Raw genomic sequence first — 26,985 nt, forward strand, 5'->3', positions numbered from 1 at the left:
CACCTTTTCTTATTGTTCTGTGTCTCTGTGGGATTGTCTCTCAATCTCTCCTCCCCCTCATCATCCGTCCCCTTTGTCCTCCTGTGTGCTTATCTTGCTCCACTTCTCCGTTCCCCTGCCCTTCCTTTAACTCTCATTACTCCTACACAACTTTCTCTCCCCCCTCTTTCACACCTCTCGCCATCTCTCCTTCCTCCCTGCTCTATCAGGGAAAAGTTTGTGGAGGTGGATCTGAAGCCGGTGTGCAAACACTGCTATGAACGCCTCCCAGATGACATGAAGCGCCGGCTGGCCAAGCGCGACCGTGACTCAAAAGAGAAAAAGAAGAAATTATTGATACCCATGTGTCTGTGATCCTCTCTTTCTCCTTTCTTCTTCACTTCAGCTATTCTTCTTTTGGTCAGTTTCATCTTCTCTCTTTTGCATTCCCTTGCTCATTATATTTCAAACCTGATCCATGACACTTTTAATATCACTGTTATACTGAGTAGTTTGGCTTTCAAACCAAAGAACGAAAGCAGAGATTTAGTAGGTGAATAAACAAAACAACTGAACACACTTGAGTGATTTAACACTAAAAACATTTCAGCACATGACCACGTCTCAGCAGGAAACATTAGTCAGGACTTAGGGTGGTGCTCTGATAACCTCTGCTTTGCAAACAGAAAATCAGACCAGTCACATGATGAAGAGAAGGCTTTGTTCGTTGGGTCTCCCATTCTGTCTGGTGTGAGTGAGAAGTAAAGCCATAATCACTTCCGGCAGCTTTCTGGCCTTAGCTGGTAGAAATGCAGAGGCCCCACTGGGTATGACGCGTGGCAGTGATTATCTGCTTCGGGAGGGAATGTCGTCCAGGGACAGCTGAAGAAAAGGGTTTGGAGATCTGGCCAACATTAGCAGAATTAAAGGCATTTAATTGAGAGAACAATCAGAAACCACTTCTGAATACTCTGTACATACTGTATACTCTGCCATGGCTTCATAATTCTATACACAGTGAAATACATAGGTGTGGTTGCTGTAATTGTTGTAAAAAGGAATTACAGTAGTTCTTTGCAAAATACACTGCCTGACCAAAAAAAAGTTGCCACCAAAAAAAAAAAGATCAAACACTCTAATATTTCGTTGGACCGCCTTTAGCTTTGATTACAGCACACATTTGCTGTGGCATTGTTTCAGTAAGCTTCTGCAGTGTCTCAAGATTTATTTCCATCCAGGGTTACATTCATTTTTCACCAAGATCTTGTATTGATGATGGGAGAGTCTGACCACTGTGCAAAGCCTTCTCCAGGACATCCCAAAGATTCTCGCTGGGGTTAAGGTCTGGACTCTGTGGTGGCCAATCCATGTGTGAAAATGATGTCTCATGCTCCCTGAACCACTCTTTCACAATTTGAGCCCCATGAATCCTGTCATTGTCATCTTGGAATATGCCCGTGCAATCAGGGAAGAAAAAATCCATTGATGGAATAACCTCGCCATTCATTATATTCAGGTAGTCAGCTGACCTCATTCTTTGGACACATAATGTTTCTGAACCTAGACCTGAGCAACTGCAGCAACCCCAGATCATAGCACTGTCCCAACAGGCTTGTACAGTAGGCACTAGGCATGATGGGTGCATCACTTCATCTGCCTCTCTTCTTACCCTGATGCCCCCATCATTCTGGAACAGGGTAAATCTGGACTCATCAGACCACATGACCTTCTTCCATTGCTCCAGAGTCCAATCTTTATGCTCCCTAGCAAACTGAAGCCTTGTTTCCAGTTAGCCTCACTGATTAGTGGTTTTCTTAAGGCTACACAGCTGCTCAGTCCCAACCCCTTGAGTTCCCTTCGCATTGTACTTGTGGAAATGCTCTTACTTTCACTATTAAACATAGCCCTGAGTTCTACTGTTGTTTTTCTTCCATTTGATTTCACCAAACGTTTAAGTGATCACCGATCACCATCAGTTTTTTTCCAACCACATTTCTTCCTGGAAGACGATGGTTCCCCACTATCCTTCCAGTTATAATCCAATAATGTGTTGGACAGTTCTTAACACAGTTTTAGTCGTTTCTACCATCTTTTCCACGACCACAGGATGTGTCTTTTGACATGGTTGTTTAAGAAATGAGAAGCTACTCATTGCATCAGTTGGGGTTAAATAACTTGTTGCCAGCTGAAAGATAATCACCCATGCAGTAATTATCCAATAGGAGGCTCATACCTATTTGCTTAGTTAAATCCAGGTGGCGACATTTTTTTGGCCAGGCAGTGTATAACCAACCATATGCTTGGTTAATAAAATGGTCAGAAGTATGCAAAAAAAAAAAAAAAAAAAAAGGATTAGAAAATGGACAACAAATGTAATCTAAACATTATTTAAGTGATGTTAGAAACTCTAGTGCAAGCTCAAATATGCTGCACATTAAGGACAGAGTTTAATATAATCCTGTTACCAATACAAAGTGGTACAGTTTCATTCCATTTGAAATAAATATCCACTTTTCATCATTGGCCATAACACATACTGTATGTACATTTCAGCATGTCCGTATGTGCTGATGCAGAGAAAGTTGAAAGGTATAATTGTGTGTACCAGCGTTCAGCTACGAACCAGCAAGTCAGCAAACCATGTTTTTCATGCAGGTAGATGGAAGTGTGTACATACTAAGAGTGACGATACCCAAAATCTAACCCGTTCACCTTTGTTCTACAGGAACAAGTTTGTGGAGTTTGACATGAAACCAGTGTGTAAGAAGTGCTACGAGAAATTCCCTCTGGAGCTGAAGAAGAGGCTGAAGAAGCTGTCTGAAACCGTCGCACGGAAGTAAACCTACAGTTAAGCTGTAGGGAGGGAAAGAGAGACGAGGCCTGGACATGGCCATGCCCAGAATTGACAGTCGTATAAGATAGAACTGGTGTGTTTTATATCATTGGTATGTTACATTTAGTTTTGCTGTTTTAGTGGAACACTCTTGCTTGAATACAGTGAGCCTCAATTTCATGAACCCAAACTGGGCAGACCGCTCAACAATCACGTTGTTGGTCAGGCAGGACTGTTCACACCTGGCATTAAAATGAGTCCTTTTGGCAAATTAAGTTATTAATTGTCATGTAGAGTAAGTGTAATTCAGTCATAAAAATGGTACTCACATGTGGCTCCTTAATTGGCCATATAATCATTATCCATTTGCATGTTACTGTAAAAAAAAATGGTCTGTTTGCAAGACCAAGTCGAACTATAACTGTTTTTCTGTAACGTCAAGTTTTTATTAGAGAGATATTTCCATTACACAGTCTTGCTGTAGGCTGTTAGCAGCAGTGACGTTACTGTGGCTATGTGTGCTTCCCCAGTGATATACATTTGCATACAGAATGCGGAACTGAGATCCAAGACAAGTGGTCACTCTAGGAGGTGACATATTCTAACGTCAGGTGTAATAGGATGTACTTAGAGCTGACCATTTTTAATCAGATCACCAAGGACCCATGTTAATACCAGGTGTGGACAGGACATCAGTTTACAGGTTCAGCTTTACCTGTTAAGTGCCTTTTGGCTCAAACTTTGCATTGTTATATTTTCACCTGCTTTCTTATTTCACTGCAAGATATATATTCAGTATATATAAATAGGAACACATGATGATGGTCTTTTATTTAATAACAATATGAGCTTTAAGAGAACGTGGAAACATGAATATAGTTAACAAGCATATATCCTTTAAGTAAGGACTTGAAAGATTTGTTAGCAGGTTGATCAATCTGTCTTGCGATGCCAAAAAATATGTCCCCCTTTTTGACTGATGTTACTGATTATATGTCTTTTATAATCTAGTAAACCAAACAAAGTTGTTGTACTGAATGTGTATATCATCACTAATATTTCTTGTTTTACACCATGTATGAGTTTATGTATTATTAATATGTATTTTCCTTAATATTATGAAAAACACATTTTTTGGGGTCTATAAGATCTTTAAAGTTTGGATTTCTTTTTACACCTATGTGCTGCAGCGATGGAGTCAACCATCACCTGTATTTTGACTTGTTACAATAACCGCTATGCATTTTTGTTTGACACAATTTATGTGCAAACTGCTTTTTACTGACTATTTTTTAGTTCATAAATACACAAAGTGTCAAGTTTAAAATATTGAGTTTTTGTTTTAACTACTTTCATTTTCATGAAATACACGAGGGCAGTCCAATTTCACGCCACAACTGAAGCAGAACAAAAATCTGTTGGGTAGAAACAACACAGCTGACACGCTGTCTACAAACACTGAACATAATAAGGCCCACAGTGGCGAGATTTATTGCGTAGCAGCTGTTAATTCCGTGTGTTACAACATGACGGCTTGTGGCATGTGCAGAGACCGGATGTGGGAGTAATGTTAGATGTTGGAACATTTGCCCCTGTTGTCTGTAATCCACAGAAAGAGATCCTCTTAGGGAGGTACTCTGACTTCCTCAGGGCTCAGACTTACTAAGGAAGGAAGCCAACTATTTTCGATCTCAAAATACAAACTTGAATGGTATTTTAGCATAAAAAGATCCTTCTACTGAGAGGTTCGATAGAAAACACATTCCGTAATTCTTTAAATCCAAAGTTGTTACTCTTGTGCATTTAACTACAGATGCCACAACTTACTCATGTCATGTTAAAATAAAACTATCAAGTGGACTGAATTTTGTGAAGCAGAATTAGTCTAGTGCATGATTTTATTAGATATCTTAATGCCTGGGTTGCAGAGATGACCTTGCACAGACAAATACTGTTTTATTTGTGCAGTGCTTGTCAAGGGATTGGTCAAGTTAACTCACCCAAGTGTATGTTCTAGACTTGAATAGAAAACAATTCTCATAATACCTAAAGCATTTCTGTCCACTCTTCTGAATAAACATAAACATATGTCGATGTTAACAGTGTGTGTGTGTTATGATTTACAGTAACTGCAATTTCTTAACTCTCTCCAAGTGTAACATGACATTTGTAGGATTCACGGGTTTCATTTAATGACACCCAAAAGTATATCTGATTCCTCAGATTTCAAATAAGTCGCCTTAACTGGCATCGTTCTTGGTTTTGGTGATTATTTTTTAGCTAAATAGACATAATCAGTTACACTTTTTAAATAGTTTTGAATTTATTTTTATTTGCAGATTTCTTTTTGATTTTTCTAGTGATACATTTGGACTTAGCTAAAAATAGTGGTCCTGGAAAATAATACTGGTTAAACGCATGTATTGCAACTTAACAATTTAACTATTTAAACACAAACAGTGATAAAAAAGGAAGTTGCATCTTTACAGAACTCAAAAGAACCCACAAGGCGATATGTGTGTTTAATACATGATAATATAATATATGTTTTTTAACCTACATATTCATTGTGTATTGATTATATGGAATAATGTGTGTAGTGTTTGGATTACACCAGTTCAACCATTGGCTGATTTCAACAAACACATAGAGCCTCCGGTCCACAGAGTGAGAGCCCACCCCTCCTTCAAAATAACGTGCGTCAACTGAATAGTCCGTTCTCATTGGTTAAGAGGTCCCGTGACCTCCTGCCATTTGACGGTATTGAGACTGCGCAATATCACCATGGGGAGTTGACATTACGAAGTGACAGACGACTTGATATTAATGTCGGCTTTATAATAGTTGGTGAATTTCTGCTACTCTAAGCGTCACAGTCGTTGACGTCGTAAGCCATGCGGCGAAGTAAGGCCGAAGTGGACCGCTACGTTTCCTCGGTACAGAGTTCCTCTCCCTCACTCAAAGAGGTAAGTTAAGCCCGCGGCTAACGTTAGCGTGCGGCTGCCATCATGTCAGACCAACATGTGTTAGCCAGCCGGTACAGCCTGGATACTTGTTCACTTAACACCAGTTTGGTTTTAATTAGAGTTGTTTTAAATCCGTTGGCTCAAATCCAATCTTTTGTATAACCTCTGTTAACCGTTACCTTCTATCGGGACGTAAGCTAGCTAACCGGCATGATGACGCCTCGTCGTGTCCTCCCCTTTATGTTCGGAAAATGCGCGGCATGGGTTTGTTAGCGAAGCCCCGGCTAATAAGCTAGGTAGCCGCGACGCAGTTAGCTTTAACTTAGCGTTAACTCCTGTATCTAGCAGGAGTTTCACGTATCTGGAAAAAAAAACATGACTGGACTGTGCCTTTACACCGATCACCTCGGGCACCTTGTATTAGTAGCTTCCCACCAAACCTTATTCACAGATCTGCTAATTTTAGCTTCGTGTTAATAGTTGACTAGATTGTCTATAAACCGATCTTACTTTACTGGCACATCGTGTCTTAACTTTAATGTTCTTTTACCGTGGTGACAAGAAGATGAACAATAATTTTCTCACGACAACTTGTTTAGTTTATCTAATATTAGGATGATCAGCCACACTACAGCATGTACAACAACAAGACGCTTGGTTGTGGATAAACGGGCAAATGATGGGGGTGTGTAAGGTCATACTACCAACAGTGGATACCTATATTGCCATCAGTGAAGTCACTTTCAACACTAAGGTTAAATTATTCCAGTTCCTGTCTCTATGGAAGTCGGTTAACCTAGTTCAAGCCTTGCAGCAAATCTTAGAAGGAGATAATCCTTGAACCATGTTGGCTGTGTGGTTTACTTTTACCATATGAGTGCTGCCTCATGATGCTGATCCACTGATGTGTTTTCTTTCCACAGAAACCAGTCAAAGGGTTTTTATTTGCTAAATTGTACTTTGAAGCAAAGGAATATGATCTTGCCAAAAGGTAAGCATGTGAGATTCTATATATGTTGATCAAATGTGTTAGTGCTTCTTATTATAGGGGCTATAATTTTGCATGTTTTTTGCTCGTCCTAGGCATGTATCAGAGTATCTCAAAGTCCAGGAGAGAGATCCAAAAGCTCATAAATTCCTTGGACAGCTGTATGAGAGAGAAGGAGACATCAACAAGGCAGTAGGATGTTACAAGGTAAAAAAATAAACAAAATGTTTTTTAAAAAACTTTATTTCCTGAAAGGAATAGAACAATGTGGATAATCAGTCTACAAAAGCTGCATGTCATGTTACTACTTACACGTTTGGTAGTGAGTGAACATTTGGAAGTAAAATGACCCCTAGTGACCAGGCTATGAGAGGTGTGGCCTGCACTGGCAGAGCTAACTGCTGTGCCAGTGCAGGCCATGAAACAGCTGAGTCATAAATGTATACCAGTTCAAATGTATACCAATTCAGATGGATTAAATAAATAGGTATTTTGGCTGGTAGTAGAATGCCTGTGTAGGAAGTGCACATGTGCCTTGTAAGTAGTTAAATTTAATTAATATTAAATGCAAACTTTAAAACTATCTACACCAGGGAAAGCAACGATTTTGCTGATAATTGTTGCTTCCCAGTCAAAACAAGGTGGGCTGTGGTGGTTTTGTGAGGAATAAGTCATTATTTTTCTGACCTTGCCATAGATTGTAGCTTCTTTGACTATTGAATATTGCCCTCTTCATATAGTAAACTGTCACTGTGAGGTAACTCTCGGTTGCCTGTGAGGTCCAACTGTGTGTAGTGAGAACAAGGCTCTGTCCTTCATCAATTTCCTTTCGATACCTTTGCGTTTTGTTTCATAGAGGTTGGGAATTACATCTGTGCAGAAAAATGTGCAAGAGGGTACTTTGTAATATGTAACACATGTCTCTAATCACTGAACTGGCTGAAAATCCTTTGCGATGAACATCCCTGTTTCCCTTGTTATTTCTTTTGTCTGTCTGAACAAATGGGGTATTTGTGATGGAAGGCATCAGTGAGGGACTGTTGCTTATTGCATGCCAGTGTTACCTGCTTGGCTATGCTGCTTCCATGATACAGCTAGGTGATGGTGATGCAGACCTGTTTGTTTGAGTAGGTGACACTTGTAAAACAAGTTAATTGATGAAGTCTGATGCAAGTATTGTCAGCTTCTCCTGACTTTGGCTCATAGCGATTGGCTATTGACTCACATCGAGGCGTTCCTTGTGAAATATATGCAAAAGTCAAATTCATAAGCTTATATTTGACCATGAATGCTGAATTGAACAGTTTAATATTATATTGAGAACTGTGACATATCTATTGTACACATTCTGTATTTTTGTTCCTGTGGATCATTTTTCAAAGCTAAGGTTTTAAATGTTTATTCCTGTGGAATTGGAAACATGCAGATACTGGAAATGTATTTTATCACTTACTAGGTAATCCATCAAAGTGAAGTTTTTCATTGATTCCAGTAAAGAATTGTTTATTAGATTTCTCTTACACACACACACAAGAAGCAGCTCATAAACTTACAGTTTCCCAGGAATGTTAAACCTGCCAGCAGTGAGTTGTTGACGGCTTCATCCAGACATCCATTAACAAGTTCTAATAATATAACTGCATGCTCTAGAAATTAACTAATGCTCGCTTTAATGAAGTTGCTTTCCAGTATTGTTATCTTGTTTGCATATTGGAACAATTATGTCATGAGCCTAATGTGCAAAGTCAGTGTTGCCCATCTAGATATTATACCGTGTACATTTCCAGTCTTTTTATTGCAAGTTTTCACACTCCCTCCGCTTGTCAAATATTTCCCATTAGATTGTTTTTTTAATATATCGTACAGTAACTACAGTGTAGGCTGTCACTGTTTGGTCTTGCATAAGAGCAGTCTGTGGTTTAATAAAACATTCAATTATTACAGTGGGAGGGATGAGAGGAGGTGTTGAGTTTTTATTCTCTGTTAGCACAAAGAAGGAGAAAAAAAACAGAAGCTGTAAGGATTTCTTAATTGTATAAAATGAAATATAAAATGTGTATACAAAAAAATGACATTAACCTTGCAGAGCTTTCTTTCACCTCTGGGATGCTGTTTTTAGAAACCTTGCCCTTTGGATAAATCGCTTGTCTACAGGCTTTTGTATACCTAACCATACCTCTTTATCTAGCGCTCTGTGGACTTGAACCCAGCCCAGAGGGACCTGGTGCTGAAGGTGGCTGAGTTACTGGTCGGTAAGGAGGAATGTGACAGCAGAGCAGAGTTTTGGGTGGAGAAAGCTGCAAAGCTGTTGCCAGGGAACCCAGTGGTCTTCAACCTGAAGGTGAGACTGCTTTACTTTTGGTGCTTCTGTTACCCACTGGCTCTGATAACTGTTTTGAACTTTGATTTTACCAAAAGTCGCATCCTGCTGTTTTTATCCCTTTCATTTTACGGCCTTAAGTTTAATTGTATAGCTTTTATTGAACAATATTTTTCTTATTGGTCACACAATCCGTGCAAATGGTGCCCATTGATTATAAGAATAAGGGAAGCCACAAGACCTAATTTTGGTTTATCTGTGCCACATGATGCAGGAGCGTCTCTTAAGTCGTCAGGGTCAGCAGGGCTGGAACCGGTTGTTCGACCTTCTTCAGACCGAACTGGCAGCTCGGCCAGCTGACACACATGTGAATGTGAAGCTGGTTCAGCTGTTCTGTCAGGATGGTCGGCTGGATCAGGCTGTTAAACACTGCCTGACTGCCGAGAAGAGGGGCTTGCTGCGCCACAGTCTGGACTGGTACACTGTTGTGGTGCATACACTGCAGGTTAGTATGGCTTTTAATTTAGTATAAGCAGGTGCTTACAGTGTCTTAGACCTCATAGGAATAGACCAGTAAATAAATCTAATATGTTCTACTTCAAACAGTATCAAATAATGTTTGACCTTTGTTTCAGGATTATTTGGCTCAGCCCAGCATCTCTAGCAATGAGAAGATGTGTCGACATCTCCAGAGAGAACTGCTATTGGCTTACTGCAGCCTGATGCGAATCACACTCTCCCAGAGCGATGTGCAACCCAGCCTAGATGCTCTCAGAAGGTAGGTCAGGTCCTAGACTGTTTGTATACATATTCTATAGAAAAGCAACATATTTCTACGAAGACAGCGGTTGGTTTAATTACACCAACATATCTTCATAAACACAGGAAACATTGTGCTCTGTTTTTAATATATTTGTTTTTTTGTTTTTTTTTGAAACTGTGTGTATGTAGTTTTGACCAAGCTATGCAGACACTGAGCAGCGTCGCCGGCCGGCACACAGATGACCTTTGTGAGGTGTTTTTGGAGATGAGAGGTCACCTCTATCTGCATGCCGCCACACTTCTGCTGAAAATGGCCCAGGATCGCCAACAGACCTGGAGGGCCGTCATTGATCTGGCTGCTCTGTGCTACCTACTGGCATACCAGGTACTGACTCAATAGCGGACACTAACTACCCGTCCATTTGATCGACTGAAGTGAAAGTCCCTCCCTAGATGCGTTAATAAGTCTCCACACACTTGGATTTTATGGCTAATGTTGATTTGGAAAATATAAAAGTGTTACAAATTAGATTATTGTGTTCATTTTCTTTCTATTTATTGTGTTAAATTTCATTAACAAAAGTAGGTGTTGCATAAGTTGGAAATGACTCGATTTGTCAAGTCCTTCAACAAACAAAAACTTTATAATTCTATTAAAGCTGTTTTTATTTCATGCAGACAGGCTTTGTCCTCTTTTTACAGATTTAATTTGAGTAAACATTGATTGTTTTGTTTGTCCTTCCACAAGGTTCCCAGACCAAAGGCAAAAGGGACCAAAAGGGACCAGTCAGCCCCACAGCTTCTGGAGCTCCTAGCCAGTGACCGACAGAGTCAGGCTGGACACATGTTGCTCAATCTGAGCACTGATTCATCAACCTTAATCAGAGAGGTCCGTCTTTGTATTCTGATTTAGTTTCCTTAAAGACTTTATCCTTTTCAATGTGGCATCAAAAGTGCTTTCTGTCTCTGAATGATAATATATAAAATAATCTTATGTTGGATTGTGTTTAGGTTGACTATCAACCATAGTTTATACGCTATTTTACGCAAGTGCAAACAATTTAAGTGCTGCCACAATGTTTTCTGTATTAGCTTCACAATATCATAGACTGCAGTGATAATTGAATACTGTACATGTATATTTATCAGATGTAATAACTCCCTATTTTATATGTGAAGGTGGTGGAGGCCTTTGGGAATCGTAGTGGTCAAGACTCTCTGTTTGAACTCTTGTGGGGTCCACAAGCCTCCGCTGCGTCTTCCTTTATTGCCACCGATGACATACGCTCCATTAACTCCATGGCTCCTGAGATCTCTCATCTAGCCAAATGTGACATGGGTAAAAAAATAATCCGTCTGAATATTAAAGAAAAAAAAATCTATTCAGTTTAGGTTTTTTTTGCAACTTGCAATGAGTAGTTAGTAACTACGCCCAATCTGTGTTAACTTTTATTTAATCTGTAGGCTCCATCCTGCTGTACAGTGGGGATTTGCAACATCTGAGCTGGTTGGGCCTACAGTGGACCCTTTCTGGCCAAAGACCGGCTCTTCGGGACTGGCTACAGCAACTCTTTCCCAGGCTGACGCTGGAAACCTCCAAACTAGACACCAATGCACCAGAGTCCATTTGCCTGTTGGACCTAGAGGTAAGGTGGAATCACCTGGTTTGGTGGATGAGCATAACATGGGATCTAGACCTGCAGGACTATTTGCAGCATGTCCCTAGAGTGTTATTAAATGTATGAATGAGGGAACTATTTTGCTTGGACATCCTGCTTATAGAAATACTTCTGGACTTGCATTTGTTTAAATGATTTAGAGTGGTCTTTTTTCTTTTTCTTGTCAAAAGGCATTAAATAGTTGTTTTTTTATTTTATGCAAAGTATTGACACTTTACAGTAGTTGTTTTTTTAATATAATTATTTACATTTATAATTCGATACTAAAGCATGCCTGTGAAGTTAAACATTAGACATTCGAGCACTGCTGCTTTCACATTTTGCTGCTCGGTTCTTGTGTTGTTCCTGAAATTATTATTCCTCTCCATCTCCAACCCTAACCCTAACTCTAACCCTCCATCCAGGTGTTTCTGTGTGGTGTGGTGTTCTGTAGTCACTGTCAGCTCCAGGAGACGATGAAGATCAGCAGTGGACTGAATCAGCAGCAGCAGCAGCAGCTCTATGAGCCTCGTTGCCTCCCTCTTCCTCTCCTCCGCCTCTTAACCACTGACAGACAGAGGGAGTGGTGGGATGCCATCTACAGCCTCATTCACAAACGAGCAGCGTGAGTGTCAAAGCTACTGACATCCAGATAGAATATAGACTTAAAGACCAAATATCCCAAACTGGGCTTAAAACTAAACAGGCATTACATTGGCAAACATATAAACTTGCCCTTGTCTTACATTACACATAATGAATTATTTCTCCCAATATAATACTTTGGTTTTTAAGTCAGCCAACTAGCAGTGGATCATATTCTATTGGTGATCATCACTGTCCCTATAGCAGGCCGGTTCCAGATGTTCAGCTATTGAGACATACAGCAACAAGGATGAATTGTATAAATACAATACATGTGTTTTATTTTTCCTCATTCCAGTAAGTGCCATGAACCGGCCAATACAGTCTGTTTTGTCCTTTTACCGTCATTAATGTAGAGTCCTAATATTCTGTGTTTTTTTGATACATGCTTTTGAAGTCCTGGCATGTCGGCCAAGCTGCGAATGATTGTGCAGCATGGGCTGAGCACTCTGAGGGCTGGAGAGAAACATGGGCTTCAACCAGCGCTTGCCATCCACTGGGCTCAATGTCTCAGCCAGACGGTACACACACACACTCTTATGTATACACTCAAACTCAGTGGTTTTACAAACATTTTATTTTTTCTCAAAGTTCTGGACCTCATATGATGCCAATTGTTTTTATAGAAAAGGCTGCATGAACATCAACATTGCAAAAACTTTCTTTCATTTAAAACATTGCTGAATTGGTGACATGGTGACAGTCTTTTAAACTCAGACAAGTTGCACTGACAGCTTAAAATGCATTAGGTAACCCAGCACCTTGACTGAAAGGGGCAGGTGTGTCACAGTATCTGGCACTCTCTCTCTACAGCTGCTTAACGGGATTAAGTTTAGGATGTCTTCACTGCCACATGTGCCACTTCTCTGGTTAAATGTGTCTAATTATTTTATAGTAGGCTGTGTAAAATGACTGGTCAGAATTGTACTGTATATCATTCCTACATTCAGCTAATACATAAAGCTCACCTTCTTTCTGACATTTGCTGTGTCGGTATGTTTAACAACACAGGGTGATGGACTGAACTCGTACTACGACCAGAAGGAGTACATCGGACGCAGTGTGCACTACTGGAAAGTTGTCCTCCCACTGTTGGAGAAGATCAGAAACAGACGCAGTATACCAGAACCCCTCGAACCCCTCTTTATACACTTTCCTTCCAAAGATATTCAGGTTATTACTTTTGTCATGGATTCATTTTGAATGTAGTCATCTTTATCCTCAAGGCTCGTCCTAACTCTAACCATCTGGAAGATTTTGACTGTACTTTCCAATGATTATTGTCTTTGAACTTGCCTCTTACAAGCAATTGTTATGTCAACTGTTTGTTTCTTTTTATACTATGAATTACTGTGTGTGGTTTATCTTATTGTGGTTACATCCTGTAGTGTGCAATTTATTATTATTATTCATGTATCATTTTATTTGTAGCTATTATATTAGATTTAAGGGCCGGACCGTATAACTGTGTTTTCTTTTTAGGTTTCTTCTGTGAAAGGTTATGAAGAGGAAGCCAAAATAGCTTATGCAGCTCTCCTTGACATTGAAGGCAAAACAGAGGAGGCCATCGCTACCTTGGAAACCATCAATAACATGTCATCCATCTGGCATTTAGCTCAGGTAAATCTGATAACTTCATCTTTTACCATTTATTACAAATTCAAGAATCCAGTTTTAGTTTTGTAGAGTGTATGACTCGTACTAGAAGGACTAACAACATAACACAGAGGAGATAACCATAACAGACAACAATTTTTGAATCTGCCATAGTTCTTAGGAATTGTATGAGTTAATAAAAAAGCACTGAATCAGTTCTGTTTTCACTGACAGTATGTTTTTTTCACTGCATTTTCCAATCTTGGTAACATTTTGGTAAAAAAGTGTAAGTGCCTATCTGTATCACAACTTAAAATTTACTCAGATCAAATTTTGTGTAATATCAGATTAGTGCATATCTCATATTCTATGTCGTGCTCCTTATGTCTGCGCTTGTCTTTCAGTTTTTGTTTTCTGTAATGTGCGACGATTTCTTTGCAGATCTATCAGAGGCTGTCAGAGGAGGCCAGCAATGGGGTTGAGGAGACTCAAGATAGATGCATCACTTTTCTGAGAAAATTCAGGACCTACTTGTCTAAGATCTACAATGCCAATGCAGATGACATTGAGAAGGCAAGTCCTTCACAACATCACAAGCAACATAGAATATCACAGTGGATGTTTAATACAAACACATTGTTTGTGCAATGTTGTTTTTGTTTTTTGTTTTTTTGTTTTTTTGCATTGTTGAATGTGACGTTTGTGGCTGAGTATGGATTGCCCTCTTTTTCTGTCCAGCTGCCCGTGTCCATGGAGGAGGTTGTGGACCTTCTGAATGATGTAAACCAGCAGCTGGGGGAGACTGGGGAGGCCATGGATGAAGAGGACGAGAAGGAGGAGGAGGGTCGAAGGGGACCCGCACATTCAAGCCCTGCTCATCCCACAGAAACCAGTGCAACAATATCCCACATTAAGTTTTCCACTCCTTCTCCCAACAAAAGCATTGTATCTCCTTCCAAACGACTGGTAGGTCCAGATATTATTGGCTGCTGTTAAGAAGACCTTCTCAGTTTTTTTTACTTTTTATATAGGGTTACATTGTATTTAGTGCGGATTTTGTTTGTCCACACATCTAACATTCTGTCATTCATTGACCTCTGTTCTTCAGATTTCTCCCAAGACACCACCTCATTGGGTGGAGGACCAGAAAAGTCTCCTTCAGATGCTGTGCCAGCAAGTAGAAGCCCTCAAGGTCGGAATTGGAGATTAAGCAATTTTAATAATATTGTTGAACATGGATTGCTCTAAATTATTGCTCAAATGTTTTTTTGTTTGTTTTTTAAGATTTTTATTGATCCCTTGTTTTGCAGAATGAGGTTCATGACCTGAGACACAACTCCTCAGGGAACGCAGGCTCTCCTCATCATAAGATGTATGGAGAGACCTACGGAGCTGAGGGCCTGCAGGAACCTTTTACCCCAGTCCAGTCCTACCATGGGGCGCCCCTAACTGGTAAGTATCCTACACAGAAATAGAACATGTTTAAAGCTGTGTAATTCCATCATTATATCTTCATGTACTGGACAGAAACCATTAACTGATCTTTATATACATGTCTGTTTTAAGTTGCCACAACAGGCCCCTCTGTGTACTACAACCAGTCTCCAGCTTATGTAACCCCCACCAAGGTAATTGACGTATAACATTAGTTTATATAAATAATTTTGTGCAGAGTATCTTAAGTGACATTTAATTTTGATTTTCTTTCACACAGGGTCCAATGTATAGTGTGAACCGTATTCCACCTCAACAGCATATGTATGCCTACCAGCCGCCCACTCACACACCTCCATTGCAAACAGCCCCACCCTGTATCTACCCTCCACAAGAGCAAGTCTTTGGTGCCCCTCTGCGGTTTGAATCACCAGCCACGAGTCTTCTTTCCCCATATAGTGAAGAATATTATGGCCAGAGTGTTACCCAACAAACTACAAACCCTCCCCTACCCGAACCTGGCTACTTCACTAAGCCATCTATAGTCCCTGTTCAGCCCCCAAAAGGCATTGAGGGAAACCCTATGGATTTTGGGAAGCTCTCCTTCAGCCAGCAGGCCCCTGCTGAAGTCCCCAGAGTGCCTAGTTTTGGAGCAGGGGCAGTTGCCCATTCTACGCCTTCAGCTGCTTTTAAATTCAACTCCAACTTTAAATCCAATGATGGGGATTTCACTTTCTCTGCTTCCCAAGCCAAACATAGTGAAAGTTTGCTTGGTCTTTTAACATCCGACATGCCCGCTAAAACAGATCCTTTTTCGGAGAAGCTTCCAGCTCAAGACCAGCCCCCCAGCAAACCGGGCATCTTCACCTTTGGCGATAAAAGTGTTACTGGCTACTCAGTTGTTGATGCGCCTCAGAGCACAGCCACTGGAGGTCTGTTTGGGAAGGTGGGGCAGCCTTTTAAATTTGGGGAGCCAGTGTTTGGGGCAGTCACGTCTGCACCAGAGCAGGAAAAGGCGATCGAGAGCGACAATGACAGCACACATGTTGAGGAAGATGAAGATGGGCCTCACTTTGAACCCATTGTACCTCTTCCTGATAAAGTAGATGTAAAAACAGGGGAGGAGGAAGAGGAAGAAATGTTTTGCAACAGGGCAAAGTTGTATCGATTTGACACCGAGACAAAAGAATGGAAGGAAAGGGGTATCGGCAATGTTAAAATCTTGAAACACAGTACTAAAGGAAAGGTTCGCCTCTTAATGAGAAGGGAGCAGGTGCTTAAAATCTGTGCAAACCACTATATCACTGCTGATATGTTACTGAAACCAAACGCGGCTTCTGACAAATCCTGGGTATGGAATGCCATTGATTATGCAGACGAAGAGCCTAAGCCCGAACAGCTGGCCATCCGTTTCAAAACCGTAGATGAGGCATCACTTTTCAAAGCTAAGTTTGAGGAAGCACAGAAAGTTCTACTCAAATCACCAGAAAAGCACAATCAGCCGGAGAAGAAGGAAGAAAGCTTAAAAGATTCCATATCACTGGCAGCCCAGTTTGCACTTAAAGAAGGAGAATGGGAATGCAGTGTATGCTGTGTAAGAAATAAACCCACCGATATGCGGTGTGTTGCATGTCAAACTGCCAATCCAAAGTCTACTTCAAAACCAGACATTCAGGCCACCGGTGAAACCAAAGCCGGTCCATTTACTTTCAAATTTGGTACTGATTCATCAAAACCAAGTACTTCTGGCCCTGCATTTACTGGATTTGGTGCTTTTGGAGCTTCTGTACCCTCTTCATTTACATTTGGCATTAGCTCTTCAAAACCTGCTGACACAGTGCCCAGTGCTTTTGGTTTTGGCTTTGGGGCCGAGTTTCCAAAAAAAACAGAACAGTGGGAATGTCAGACATGTTCCACAAGAAATGAATCCTCATCAGGCAGTTGTGTTTCTTGTAAAACTTTTAAAACCTCAGTTAAAACAACTGCACCTGCACCAGCTGCAGACCCACCTGCACCAGCTGCAGACCCACCTGCTTTGCAGCCTCCTGCAACTGCTGTTGCCTCTGGATTTGGGGCCCAGTTTAGCAAGAAGCCTGGGCAATGGGACTGTGAGGTATGCGAAGTAAGAAATGAAGCTTCTGCTGATAAATGTGTCGCATGTAATAGCACAAACCCTGCTGCTAAATCAAAAGACGTGGCTCCGGTAGCACCAAAACTGCCAGCAGGATTTTGGACAGATTCTGCAAAAAAAGATGGGCAGTGGGACTGCAATGCCTGCCTGGTCAGAAATGATGCATCAGCAGCCAGATGCGTTTCCTGTCAAGAACCAAATGAGAATCCTTCTTTGGAGGCAATATTTGGCAAGAAGGATGGAGAATGGGATTGTGACACTTGTCTGGTGAGAAATAAGGCCTCTGCCAGTAAATGTGTATCCTGTCAAACCCCGAATCCCGATGCTAAAAGCACAAGCAGCATGAGTTCTTCAGCCTCAGCTTCCAACTTCAACTTTAGCTTTGGAACTTCCTCAAATCAGCCTGCTGGCACTGGATTTACGATGCCTTTTGGAAGTGGCAGTGCTTTTCAGTTTGGTCAAAACAAAGAAAAAAGTGTAGCCTCTTCTTTTAAGTTTGAAGCTCCTCCATCTGGATCTAGTGCCACTAGTTCCTCAGGCTTCTCTTTCTCAATGCCCATTCCAGCTGGTGGATTCAAGTTTGGCATTGAGGACTCTGCAAAAGAAACCCCCTCAACTGATATTCAACCAGCATCAGGATCAGCCTCCAGTTTTCTTAAAAGCATAGCTGACAAACACAAGGAGACAGAAAATGCATCTACGCCATCAGTGGGCCAAACAGAACAAGATCAAAATCCATTAATTTCTGGAAAAGCTGATTCTTGCAGTTTTGCAGACTTGGCAGAATCAACTGGAGGGGACTTCCAGTTCGGCCAGAATGATCCCAACTTCACAGGTTTCTCTGGGGCTGGTCAGCAGGTGTTCTCATCATTCCAGGCAACCCCGACCAAGACTGAAGCTTTAAATGAGGACGAGGATGACATGTACAAAACTGAGGAAAATGATGATATCCAGTTTGAACCAGTGGTGCAGATGCCTGACAAGGTGGACCTGGTAACAGGAGAGGAGGATGAACAGGTTCTTTATTCTCAGCGTGTAAAGTTGTTCAGATTTGACACCAGCTCCAGTCAGTGGAAAGAGCGCGGCGTGGGAAACCTGAAATTCCTTAAAAACACTACCAATGGTCGGCTAAGGGTGCTGATGAGAAGAGAACAAGTTCTGAAGGTGTGCGCCAACCACTGGATCACCACCACAATGAACCTTAAGCCACTGTCAGGCTCAGACAAAGCATGGATTTGGCTGGCCAATGACTTCTCTGATGGAGATGCCAAACTTGAACAGTTGGCTGCCAAATTTAAAAGCCCCGAGCTTGCTGAGGAATTTAAGGAAAAGTTTGAAGAGTGTCAGAGACTTCTCTTAGATATCCCCTTACAAACACCTCACAAGCTGGTTGACACAGGCAGAACAGCGCATCTCATTAAGAAAGCAGAGGAAATGAAGTCTGGTTTGAAAGACTTAAGATCATTCTTGACAGATCAGAAAACTAAGATCAAAGACGATGACGCCCAAGGAGACAATACAACATCCAGTGATGTTTCAAGTCTTGTTATCAAGCCTCATGCTGAAACAACCGGCCCCACCTTGGAGTGGGATAACTATGACCTCAGAGGAGAGGCTTTAGATGATACTGCTGACTCCTCCATCTATGCCTCCCCCATTGCCAGCAGCCCCGTGAGAAAGAACCTTTTCCGTTTTGGGGAATCCACTGGCGGGTTCAGTTTCAGCTTCCAACCTGGCATCAGCCCCTCCAAATCGCCTGCCAAGCTTAACCAGAGCAGAGCTTCAGTGGGTACTGATGATGAGCAGGATGTAACCCAGGATGAGGAGAGGGATGGCCAGTACTTTGAACCTGTGGTCCCCTTGCCGGATTTGGTAGAGATCTCCACCGGAGAGGAAAATGAACAAGTAGTGTTCAGTCACCGAGCAAAACTGTATCGCTATGACAAAGAACTAGGACAGTGGAAGGAGAGGGGTATTGGCGACCTCAAGATACTGCAGAATTTTGATACCAAGCGAGTGAGGTTGATAATGAGACGAGACCAGGTACTCAAGATCTGTGCCAACCACTGGATCACAGCAGCCATGAAGCTGGAACCTATGAAGGGTGCAGAGAAGGCTTGGGTTTGGAGTGCCATGGACTTTGCTGAAGTAGGAGAGGGTAATATTGAGCAGCTGGCTGTGAGATTCAAGCTGCAGGACACTGCGAATACATTCAAACAAGTCTTTGATGAGGCCAAAGTTGCACAAGAAAAAGCAGAACTCATGATTCCAGTGACATCTACAGTTGCCGCCCCACAAGACAGTGGAACTTCAGGATCAGCAAAGGTTGTTACACCTACGGTATGTGGAAAGGCAGCCATTGCTGTTTTGGAGGAGACAACAAAGGAACGTACAGAGCTTTCTCCTGACAGTAGGCCATGTCCAGCTGGGTCTCCGAGTCCAGTCAATCCATCAAAGAGTGTGGTGTCTCCCCCAAAGTTTGTCTTTGGCACCGATACCCTTCAGAAGATTTTTGGCAGTCCTAAATCTCCCTCTCAAACTGAGGAATCTGCATCTGGTTTGAAAGCCAAAGGGTCTGGAGGCCCTGCCAGGACTTCACCTGCAGCTCCTGCCTTTAAAATCCCAGATAAAGGTAAAAAGTCCTTGTGAAACATTACCTGTTGTAAAACATTATCTGTTTTAAATTGGTATATGTGTAGCTGTTTCTATTTATTTGTATTCCTCTATCTGCTGTTGTCTGCACCTCATTGCTCTATTATTTCAGTTGGACAGAAGTATGATGGAAGCTGTATAAATATCAGAGTTTACATTCCCTCCTCATACTTCCACTTTATATGTACTTTGGTTAATCACATGTAAGGTATACCTGTACATTTAGTTAAAACACACACTCGTAGTATTACACCTTTTAACAACTTTGGCATTGTTTTCTGATAATACACCGGCCTCACAATTAGTTTCTCTTCGCCCAACAACTCATCATCCTTTAGGGCTGGATTTTAGGCTTTTCAAAGATAACCCAATGGCTTTTTGGACCAGCACATCAACCACCCAATTTGAATCCCCAGGTACTCTAATCACTGCAGTGTGTGTTAACACTTCTCAGCTTTCACTTGGCTGGCCATTACTACCAAAAAGAAATAACCTGGATGCACGGAGTGGAAAAAAACTGAAGCTACTGTGTTGCATGTCCAGTGTGTGGAGGTGCAGTTTGTTTTGTCCAGATGATATAGGACATTATAATACCTGAAACAGCACCATATCTACCTAACGCAGTGAGCCTTAAAAAAACTAAAAGAAATCTAAATCTAAAAGTCTGTCTTGGACTTCTAGCTGCAGATTAATCAGGGCTATGGTGGAAAAGGTCTGTAATGACAGTTTAATAATTTCACTCAGTAATGATGTGATGAATATCTATGTCACCTGACGAATCTGTGTTGGATTTTTAAATAAAACTGCCATTAACCATAGATAGATGGATAGATACTTTATTTGTCCTGAGATTAAATGTGGCGATGGTTAACAACCAGGTAGACTTTCATTATCGGAATCCCATTGCCATTAAAACTAATCAAAGCAGAGTTGTGAATAGCATCAGGGCATCAGTTGAATGTCTTCTGAAAGGTGAGCTGAGAGCAGAGGGTGTTCCTTCAGGGAGGAATGCACTATGCAAACGTCACTCATGCCATTTTTAGTGCTGCAAATGTAGCAACAGCATGAAATGTAACTCTGTTTCCGCCTGCGATGTGCACCTCAGCAAAACCTGATTAGGGTTCTAATAAGCTCAGGTATTTATGCTGTTTAATGTTACTCAACCATGTGTCCACAGTAAGCGTTGAGCATAGAGACCAAACAGAAATGCTCTTCCAACTTGTCTCTCACTGTTGTTAATCAAATGCATGCTGTTCATTATTGCTGTGCATGACCCGTGTGCGTGTGTGCGTGCGTGTGTGTAAGCGAGTGTGTCTAACATCTCTGGTTGTGAAGGAAATGAATCTAAGCATCGTCTTCCCAGTCTGACTTCGTATTGTTGTTTCTACTCTGTCAATCATAGGGTCCTCCCAGGCAGAAGGAGGCAGTGCGGGGTCAGATGACGACTCTGACGTGGAGGTTGTGTATGTCAGGGAACCCACTGCTGAACAGGCGGCTCTAGCCAGGAAACTCCAGCTGCCTCTCACCTTCTTCTGCTACCAGAATGAACCAGGCTACACCAGCGACGATCAAACTGATGGTGAGACCGTGAGATGTAAACGTGGTTAACTGCAATAGGTTGATAAACATGTGACCAAATTTTAAAGTAATACTTTTTCATAATTTACTACCAGATTATTTTATTAAATCGAAATGTGGTTGCACATTATTGTAAATATTAAATGCTGTTGTATCTTATCATGATACCAAAATATTAATAAAACCTGCAAAGCTGTTAAAGTGTCACACGTTCATGACCACTGGCTTTGTCCAAGTTGTCGAGGATTTGATATTTCTTCTTTTTTTTTGGTAAATAGACCTGTAATGTAAGAGCAATATGTCTTAAACTGTTCTAAACTTTCAGATGAAGACTACGAGTCTGCAGTGAAAGCCTTGAATGGAAAACTCTACCCTGATCCTCCTGAGAAAAAGGCTGCAGCTTGTGGTGATGGTACGTATGTCATACCCTGTCACATACTGATTGAATTCATTTTGCTAGCATTTTGAGATAGATAAAAGCATTTTCATATAAGTCTAGGCTAAAAGTGGATTTTGTGAGTATCTAGTGCTCATGTCACATACCAGTCATTGTCTAATTCTAGTCTTGTGTGTGTTTCATGCAGAGCCTGACTGCCAGGTGGTGTGGGAGAAGAAGCCGACACCAGAGGAGGAGGAGAAGGCCAAGAGCCTCCAGCTTCCACCCACCTTCTTCTGTGGACTGAGCACCACAGACAGCGACCCTGACCATGATAAGCCTGAAGACTTTGAGACAGAGGTCCGCAAAGCACACCAAGTCCTGGTAATGGACACAGCTCATAGATAGGGCATTGAGTTTTATCACATAATAATTCAAATCCTGAAAGCACACCATATTTAGAAACTGGCCAAAAGTCATTTGAAGCATTTATTACTTTTATTAGAAATGGCCAGCATGGCTACTGATTAGGGGTTAAATGACTTCCTGTTCTTTAAAGTCGATTATATGTGGTGAAAGTCAAGTAGACGTCGACAAGTTGATCACGTCACACATGAAAAAAATAGAAAGTAATGCTTTGGAACAATGTAATCTGTGATCTTGACCTGGATACATATTGTAGCATCTCACACAAAAGAAGCTATGGAGGCTTTTCTGCAAGTTTACTGGCGCTTGAACTCAGGCTGCTGTTGGTGGTAGCCCACGACAACATCATAAACACCATCAGTCTGACATTTCTATTAGTTGACATTGTTGCTGTGGTTGAAAAGCGTGTTTTAAGAACACAAGAGAACTGAGCATTATCATCAATACTGCAGATATGTATAGCCTGAATACATATACACTGTCAATAAGATTTAATAGTACTTCACAGCATGTTGTGAGACAGGATAAAGCCTGGATTTAAAAAAAGGGATATAGCAGCTAAAGGTCTCATAACTTCAGACAATGAAATTCAACTTGTAGATTTGCAGCCTCCTTCACTCCGTTACTGCAGGACGTTTGGTGAAGTTGTTAACTGACTGCTGTGAAGTACTTCCACACACTTGATGAACCGTTGCTAGTTTGCTGCAACGACCCACTGGGCTCTTCAGCTGTCTTCTCGGAGGCGTCCGTGTTGTTATTGTCACGTGATTGGTGACTAGTCAACTTCATACTTACAGCGTATTAGCACAGCAGTGAAGTCGACTAGTCGGTACAACCCCTACAATACTCAACAGGAATTAATGTATGTCTTTTATTTTTCTTTGGCTTAATAAGTTGGTATTACTCAGTGTGGTCAGTTTTACAATCATACTATAATGATTGCTCTTAAACCAGTGGTTCAGGTGCATTTGACTGGACCTGTATTTGAGCAATTTCATTGACACGCACAAGTGGCCTGGTGAAGAAAAATCTGTTTAGTGTAGTTAAGGAATAATGTGAAATGAATTCCTAAATTTTCAGGCTGCCCAGTTAAACAGAGCTGACCAGTCCTCCAGCAGCCCTGCCGAGGCCCCGGCAGAGCCATCAGGCCCATCATCCAGCGGTGCAGAGGCTTCAGGCAGCACATCTGTGCCGGACAAGCAGATCTCAGACCAGCCAACGGAGTCTCTGAGTGAACCTCGACCCGGCAGTGCTCCCATTGACCTGTCGACTAAGAAGAGCCCGGCGACAGAGTCAAACGTTGTGACCGACACCGCAACGCCTACCGCTACAATAACTAGTCAAGGTATAGAAGGCTTCTGCTTTCACGGTCTTCACTGCTGTGGTTCTAAGTTATGAACGAATGCATCTCATTTTCTGAGTAAATGAAGAGTGTGGACCATTCAGGGTTCTCTTTTTTCCTCTCTGTTAATACTTTTGTTATACATTTTATTGAATGTGCACACAGCATTGTTTGCTGTTTTATGGAATGATAAATAATATGTTCTAATGTTACTTAAATCTTAAATGATCAGAATGCATCAGTATCATCTTCTATTCTCTATGTTTGTCTTGGTGAATATGAAAGATGGGAAAAAAATTCTTCTTACTATTTAATAACTTTATTCCTCCAGCCACAGACTCCTCCAACTTCGGTTTCAACTCGTTGGGAGGCTTTTCTTTTGCCGACCTGGCCCAAACCACAGAAGGATACGCATTTGGATCACAAGGTTAGCTTCGGCATTAACTATTCTTTCTGTTGTCTTGTTAAGCTTCAGACTTAAAGCCGTATACACATGTTTACGTCTTTGCTAGATGTGTCAGTTCAGTTACAAATATGACTCAGTGACATGTTCCGTTGGTATTTCCAGGCGACACAGGTTTGGAACATATCAAGAAATCATTTGACCATATGTTCTGTTCATCTTCACACAGACTCTAATTTCTCCTGGGCTAACGCTGGAGCATCAGTGTTTGGGTCTGCAGTGTCTGCTGCACCAAAGCAGAATGAGGAGGGAAGTGATGAAGAAGAGGCTCCTAATAATGTGGACATTCACTTTGAGCCTATCGTATCCCTGCCTGAGGTACATTTTAGTCTTTTCAAGAGAGTAAATAGAAGTCTATTGATAGAGGTACCGGTCTACAGCTCTCCCTTGGGTTTGTGTGTGTGGATCAGGTGGAGACAAAGTCCGGAGAGGAGGATGAGGAGATCCTGTTTAAGGAGCGCACCAAGCTGTACCGGTGGGACCGGGACCTCGGCCAGTGGAAGGAGCGAGGCATCGGTGACATCAAGATCCTCTACCACCCAGCCAAACATTTCTACCGAATCCTGATGAGAAGAGAACAAGTGCTGAGGGTTTGTGCCAACCACACCATTTCCCAGGCGATGGAGCTTAAACCCATGAATGCCTCAGCGAACGCACTCATCTGGACTGCCACCGACTACTCAGGTAGATATGAAGCCATTATATCTGCACGGTTTTAAACCAATCGCCTTGTATGTCTTAATTTTCCCTTAAATCCCTCTGATGGTGTCTTCTCTGCCCCCGTCAGACGGTGATGGTGCAGTGGAGCAGCTGGCAGCCAAGTTCAAAACCCCTGAGATAGCGGAATCCTTCAAGAAGACCTTCTGCGAGTGTCAGAGCCGCACTGGCCAAACTGATGCTTCGTGCATCTCCTCACCACACATGTCCAGAGTTCAAGAGCACTCCAGAGACACTAACCCGCAGGTGTTCCTCACAGTGGCAGCTGACGGCCAGCCGCTGGGAACCATTACGATAGAGCTTTTCTCCCATATTGTCCCCAAGACTGCGGAGAACTTCCGGGCTCTCTGTACCGGCGAGAAAGGATTCGGGCTGCGGGACTCTATCTTCCACAGGGTCATACCAGAGTTCATGTGTCAGGTAAGTGATTCATCAAGATAAGAAGACTACAGTTTTAAATATTCTAAAATAAAAAGGAAACTTATTTCATGATCCACTAAAGCGTTAATTCTACTGCACTGATGCATACAGTAATACTTTCATCTTTGATTTGGAAATGCTTCCTCATATAACTTCTCAGATCGTTTGGTGTATTCTTCTTTGGTGTAAGAATGGGTTTAGATACTGCACATTCATGCTTGGAGAGTACACTGTTAAAATCTTTTGATTAATGCAGTACTGTGTTATATTTATAATTATATCAAATCAATACTGGAGCACAGGTAGGAAAGAAAGCAGTTTATTAATAGCAGATCTACATATAACATGACTAAGAAGCCTCCCATTGGTGTTTTAGGGTGGTGACATCACCAAAAACGATGGCACGGGAGGCAAGTCCATCTACGGCATGAAGTTTGAGGATGAGAACTTTGACGTTCGCCACACGGGCTCGGGAATTCTGTCGATGGCGAATCGTGGCCGCGACACCAACAACTCTCAGTTCTTCATAACCCTGAAGAAAGCCGAACACCTGGACTTCAAACACGTGGCTTTTGGCTGGGTCCGCGATGGCATGGATGTGGTGCAACAGATGGGAGAGCTGGGCACAAAGGGGGGCGTTCCCACAAAGAAGCTCGTCATCACAGAGTGTGGACAGTTGTAGCTTTTTAAATAATATGAGCAAGATTTCCAGCTTGGTTGAGGTTATTAGGGCCAACAAAGATAACAGTGTGTTCCTTGTGCAGTGCATACCCTCATGCTAAAAGCAAATCCTTAGAGTTTAGGCACTGATCATAAGATCTTATTATCCTATAGGATCACTGAAACCTGTCCCCAGTAGGCTGGAATTAGAATTATCTTGCTGTTAGGTAATGTTGTCGCGAATGGGAAACGTGGTGTAGTAGTATGTGGGAGGAGGCTTTTGCACTTACGTCTTTATGAACTGTCAATAAATTCTCATCATATGTTTATTTTGTGTGTATAATTGTACATGGACTACTTTTTTAATGTTCATTTCTTGTCTTGCATGTTCTTAATTACAAGCCCCACTCTGGTGTTTTTCCCCATTTCTAGAAGTCTTACTAAAAAGGTGTGGTTGTTCATTTAATGCAACTATTGGCTTGTAACCCCTGCCTTCTCTTCAAATGCTGCCTCTTTATTTTTACAGCAGGGTGCCACTGGTGGTTTTTCCTTGTGTAAATGGACTGAACAATGCAGATAAATGCCCACGTAAACTAAAGTCGCCTCATAGCGTTTCCTTGTGGAATGACGGTGGCTGGATGCTCTGGATTGAATTTTACAAAGGGGATCCCATTACATGTATAGTTTGAGATAATCACAATAAAAGTTGAAATGGTGCTTGTTGTACCAAAATACTATGCTGATAAATAAATAAAACTGCTTTACAGGTAACAGATGGTTGTGCTTCTAATTGTTCCGTCTCTGTCAGATTGCTCGCTGCAGTCTCACCAAACGTGTGGTGGCCATGATGCTCGGTTGGCCCCAACTTTGTTCTCCACTCATAGCTTCTACAGCTTGATGGCAGTATTTTCAGTTGATTTAGTGTATTTAATCTTTACAAAGAAAATATTTAAATCGATTAGACTGATAGATACGACTGATGATACAATTATTTAACTAAATGCAAAGAAATACCAATAGATGGAAAGGTAGTTTGATG

The 26,985-nt window shown here is 41.6% G+C and overlaps 2 protein-coding genes across 7 annotated transcripts in view; both read left to right on the top strand.

Moving 5' to 3' along the window:
• The window catches only part of LOC311488511 (LIM and senescent cell antigen-like-containing domain protein 1), a 30,712-nt gene extending 25,811 nt beyond the window's left edge, over positions 1 to 4,901 (top strand). For 4 of the 5 annotated variants that reach the window (XM_084545260.1, XM_084545261.1, XM_084545259.1 and 1 more), the window contains exon 10: positions 2,705 to 4,901. In XM_084545260.1, coding sequence (XP_084401386.1) covers positions 2,705 to 2,819 — 115 coding nt within the window. In that variant the 3' untranslated portion in view covers positions 2,820 to 4,901. The other variant, XM_084545262.1, reaches the window with a different exon arrangement.
• Positions 4,902 to 5,411: 510 nt separating this feature from the next.
• ranbp2 (RAN binding protein 2) lies at positions 5,412 to 26,853 on the top strand. Of its 2 annotated transcripts, none has more exons than XM_084545386.1 (29): positions 5,412 to 5,778; positions 6,702 to 6,769; positions 6,862 to 6,973; positions 8,955 to 9,107; positions 9,361 to 9,591; positions 9,722 to 9,864; positions 10,038 to 10,233; positions 10,597 to 10,737; positions 11,028 to 11,187; positions 11,313 to 11,494; positions 11,932 to 12,131; positions 12,549 to 12,672; positions 13,163 to 13,324; positions 13,634 to 13,771; positions 14,189 to 14,320; positions 14,486 to 14,713; positions 14,856 to 14,939; positions 15,058 to 15,199; positions 15,314 to 15,375; positions 15,462 to 19,944; positions 21,367 to 21,543; positions 21,868 to 21,954; positions 22,127 to 22,302; positions 23,425 to 23,689; positions 24,018 to 24,113; positions 24,319 to 24,467; positions 24,560 to 24,833; positions 24,937 to 25,286; positions 25,663 to 26,853. In XM_084545386.1, exons 1-29 carry the CDS (start codon positions 5,707 to 5,709, stop codon positions 25,966 to 25,968), a joined length of 9,093 nt encoding a protein of 3,030 aa, XP_084401512.1. In that variant the 5' UTR covers positions 5,412 to 5,706; the 3' UTR covers positions 25,969 to 26,853. The 2 variants fall into 2 exon arrangements, with proteins under 2 accessions (XP_084401512.1, XP_084401513.1); XM_084545387.1 differs by having other exon boundaries at positions 22,127 to 22,278.
• Positions 26,854 to 26,985: the final 132 nt, after the last annotated feature.

Source organism: Chelon labrosus (assembly GCF_963514085.1).
Source record: "Chelon labrosus genome assembly, chromosome: 5".
Lineage (NCBI taxonomy): Eukaryota > Metazoa > Chordata > Actinopteri > Mugiliformes > Mugilidae > Chelon > Chelon labrosus.

Coding starts and splice junctions, on each gene's coding strand:
- ranbp2 (XM_084545386.1), top strand. CDS start 5,707: ATGCGGCGAAGTAAGGCCGAAGTGGACCGCTACGTTTCCTCGGTACAG. Junction 10,234..10,596: donor GCTACCTACTGGCATACCAG/GTACTGACTCAA, acceptor TCCTTCCACAAG/GTTCCCAGACCAAAGGCAAA. Junction 25,287..25,662: donor TACCAGAGTTCATGTGTCAG/GTAAGTGATTCA, acceptor TTGGTGTTTTAG/GGTGGTGACATCACCAAAAA.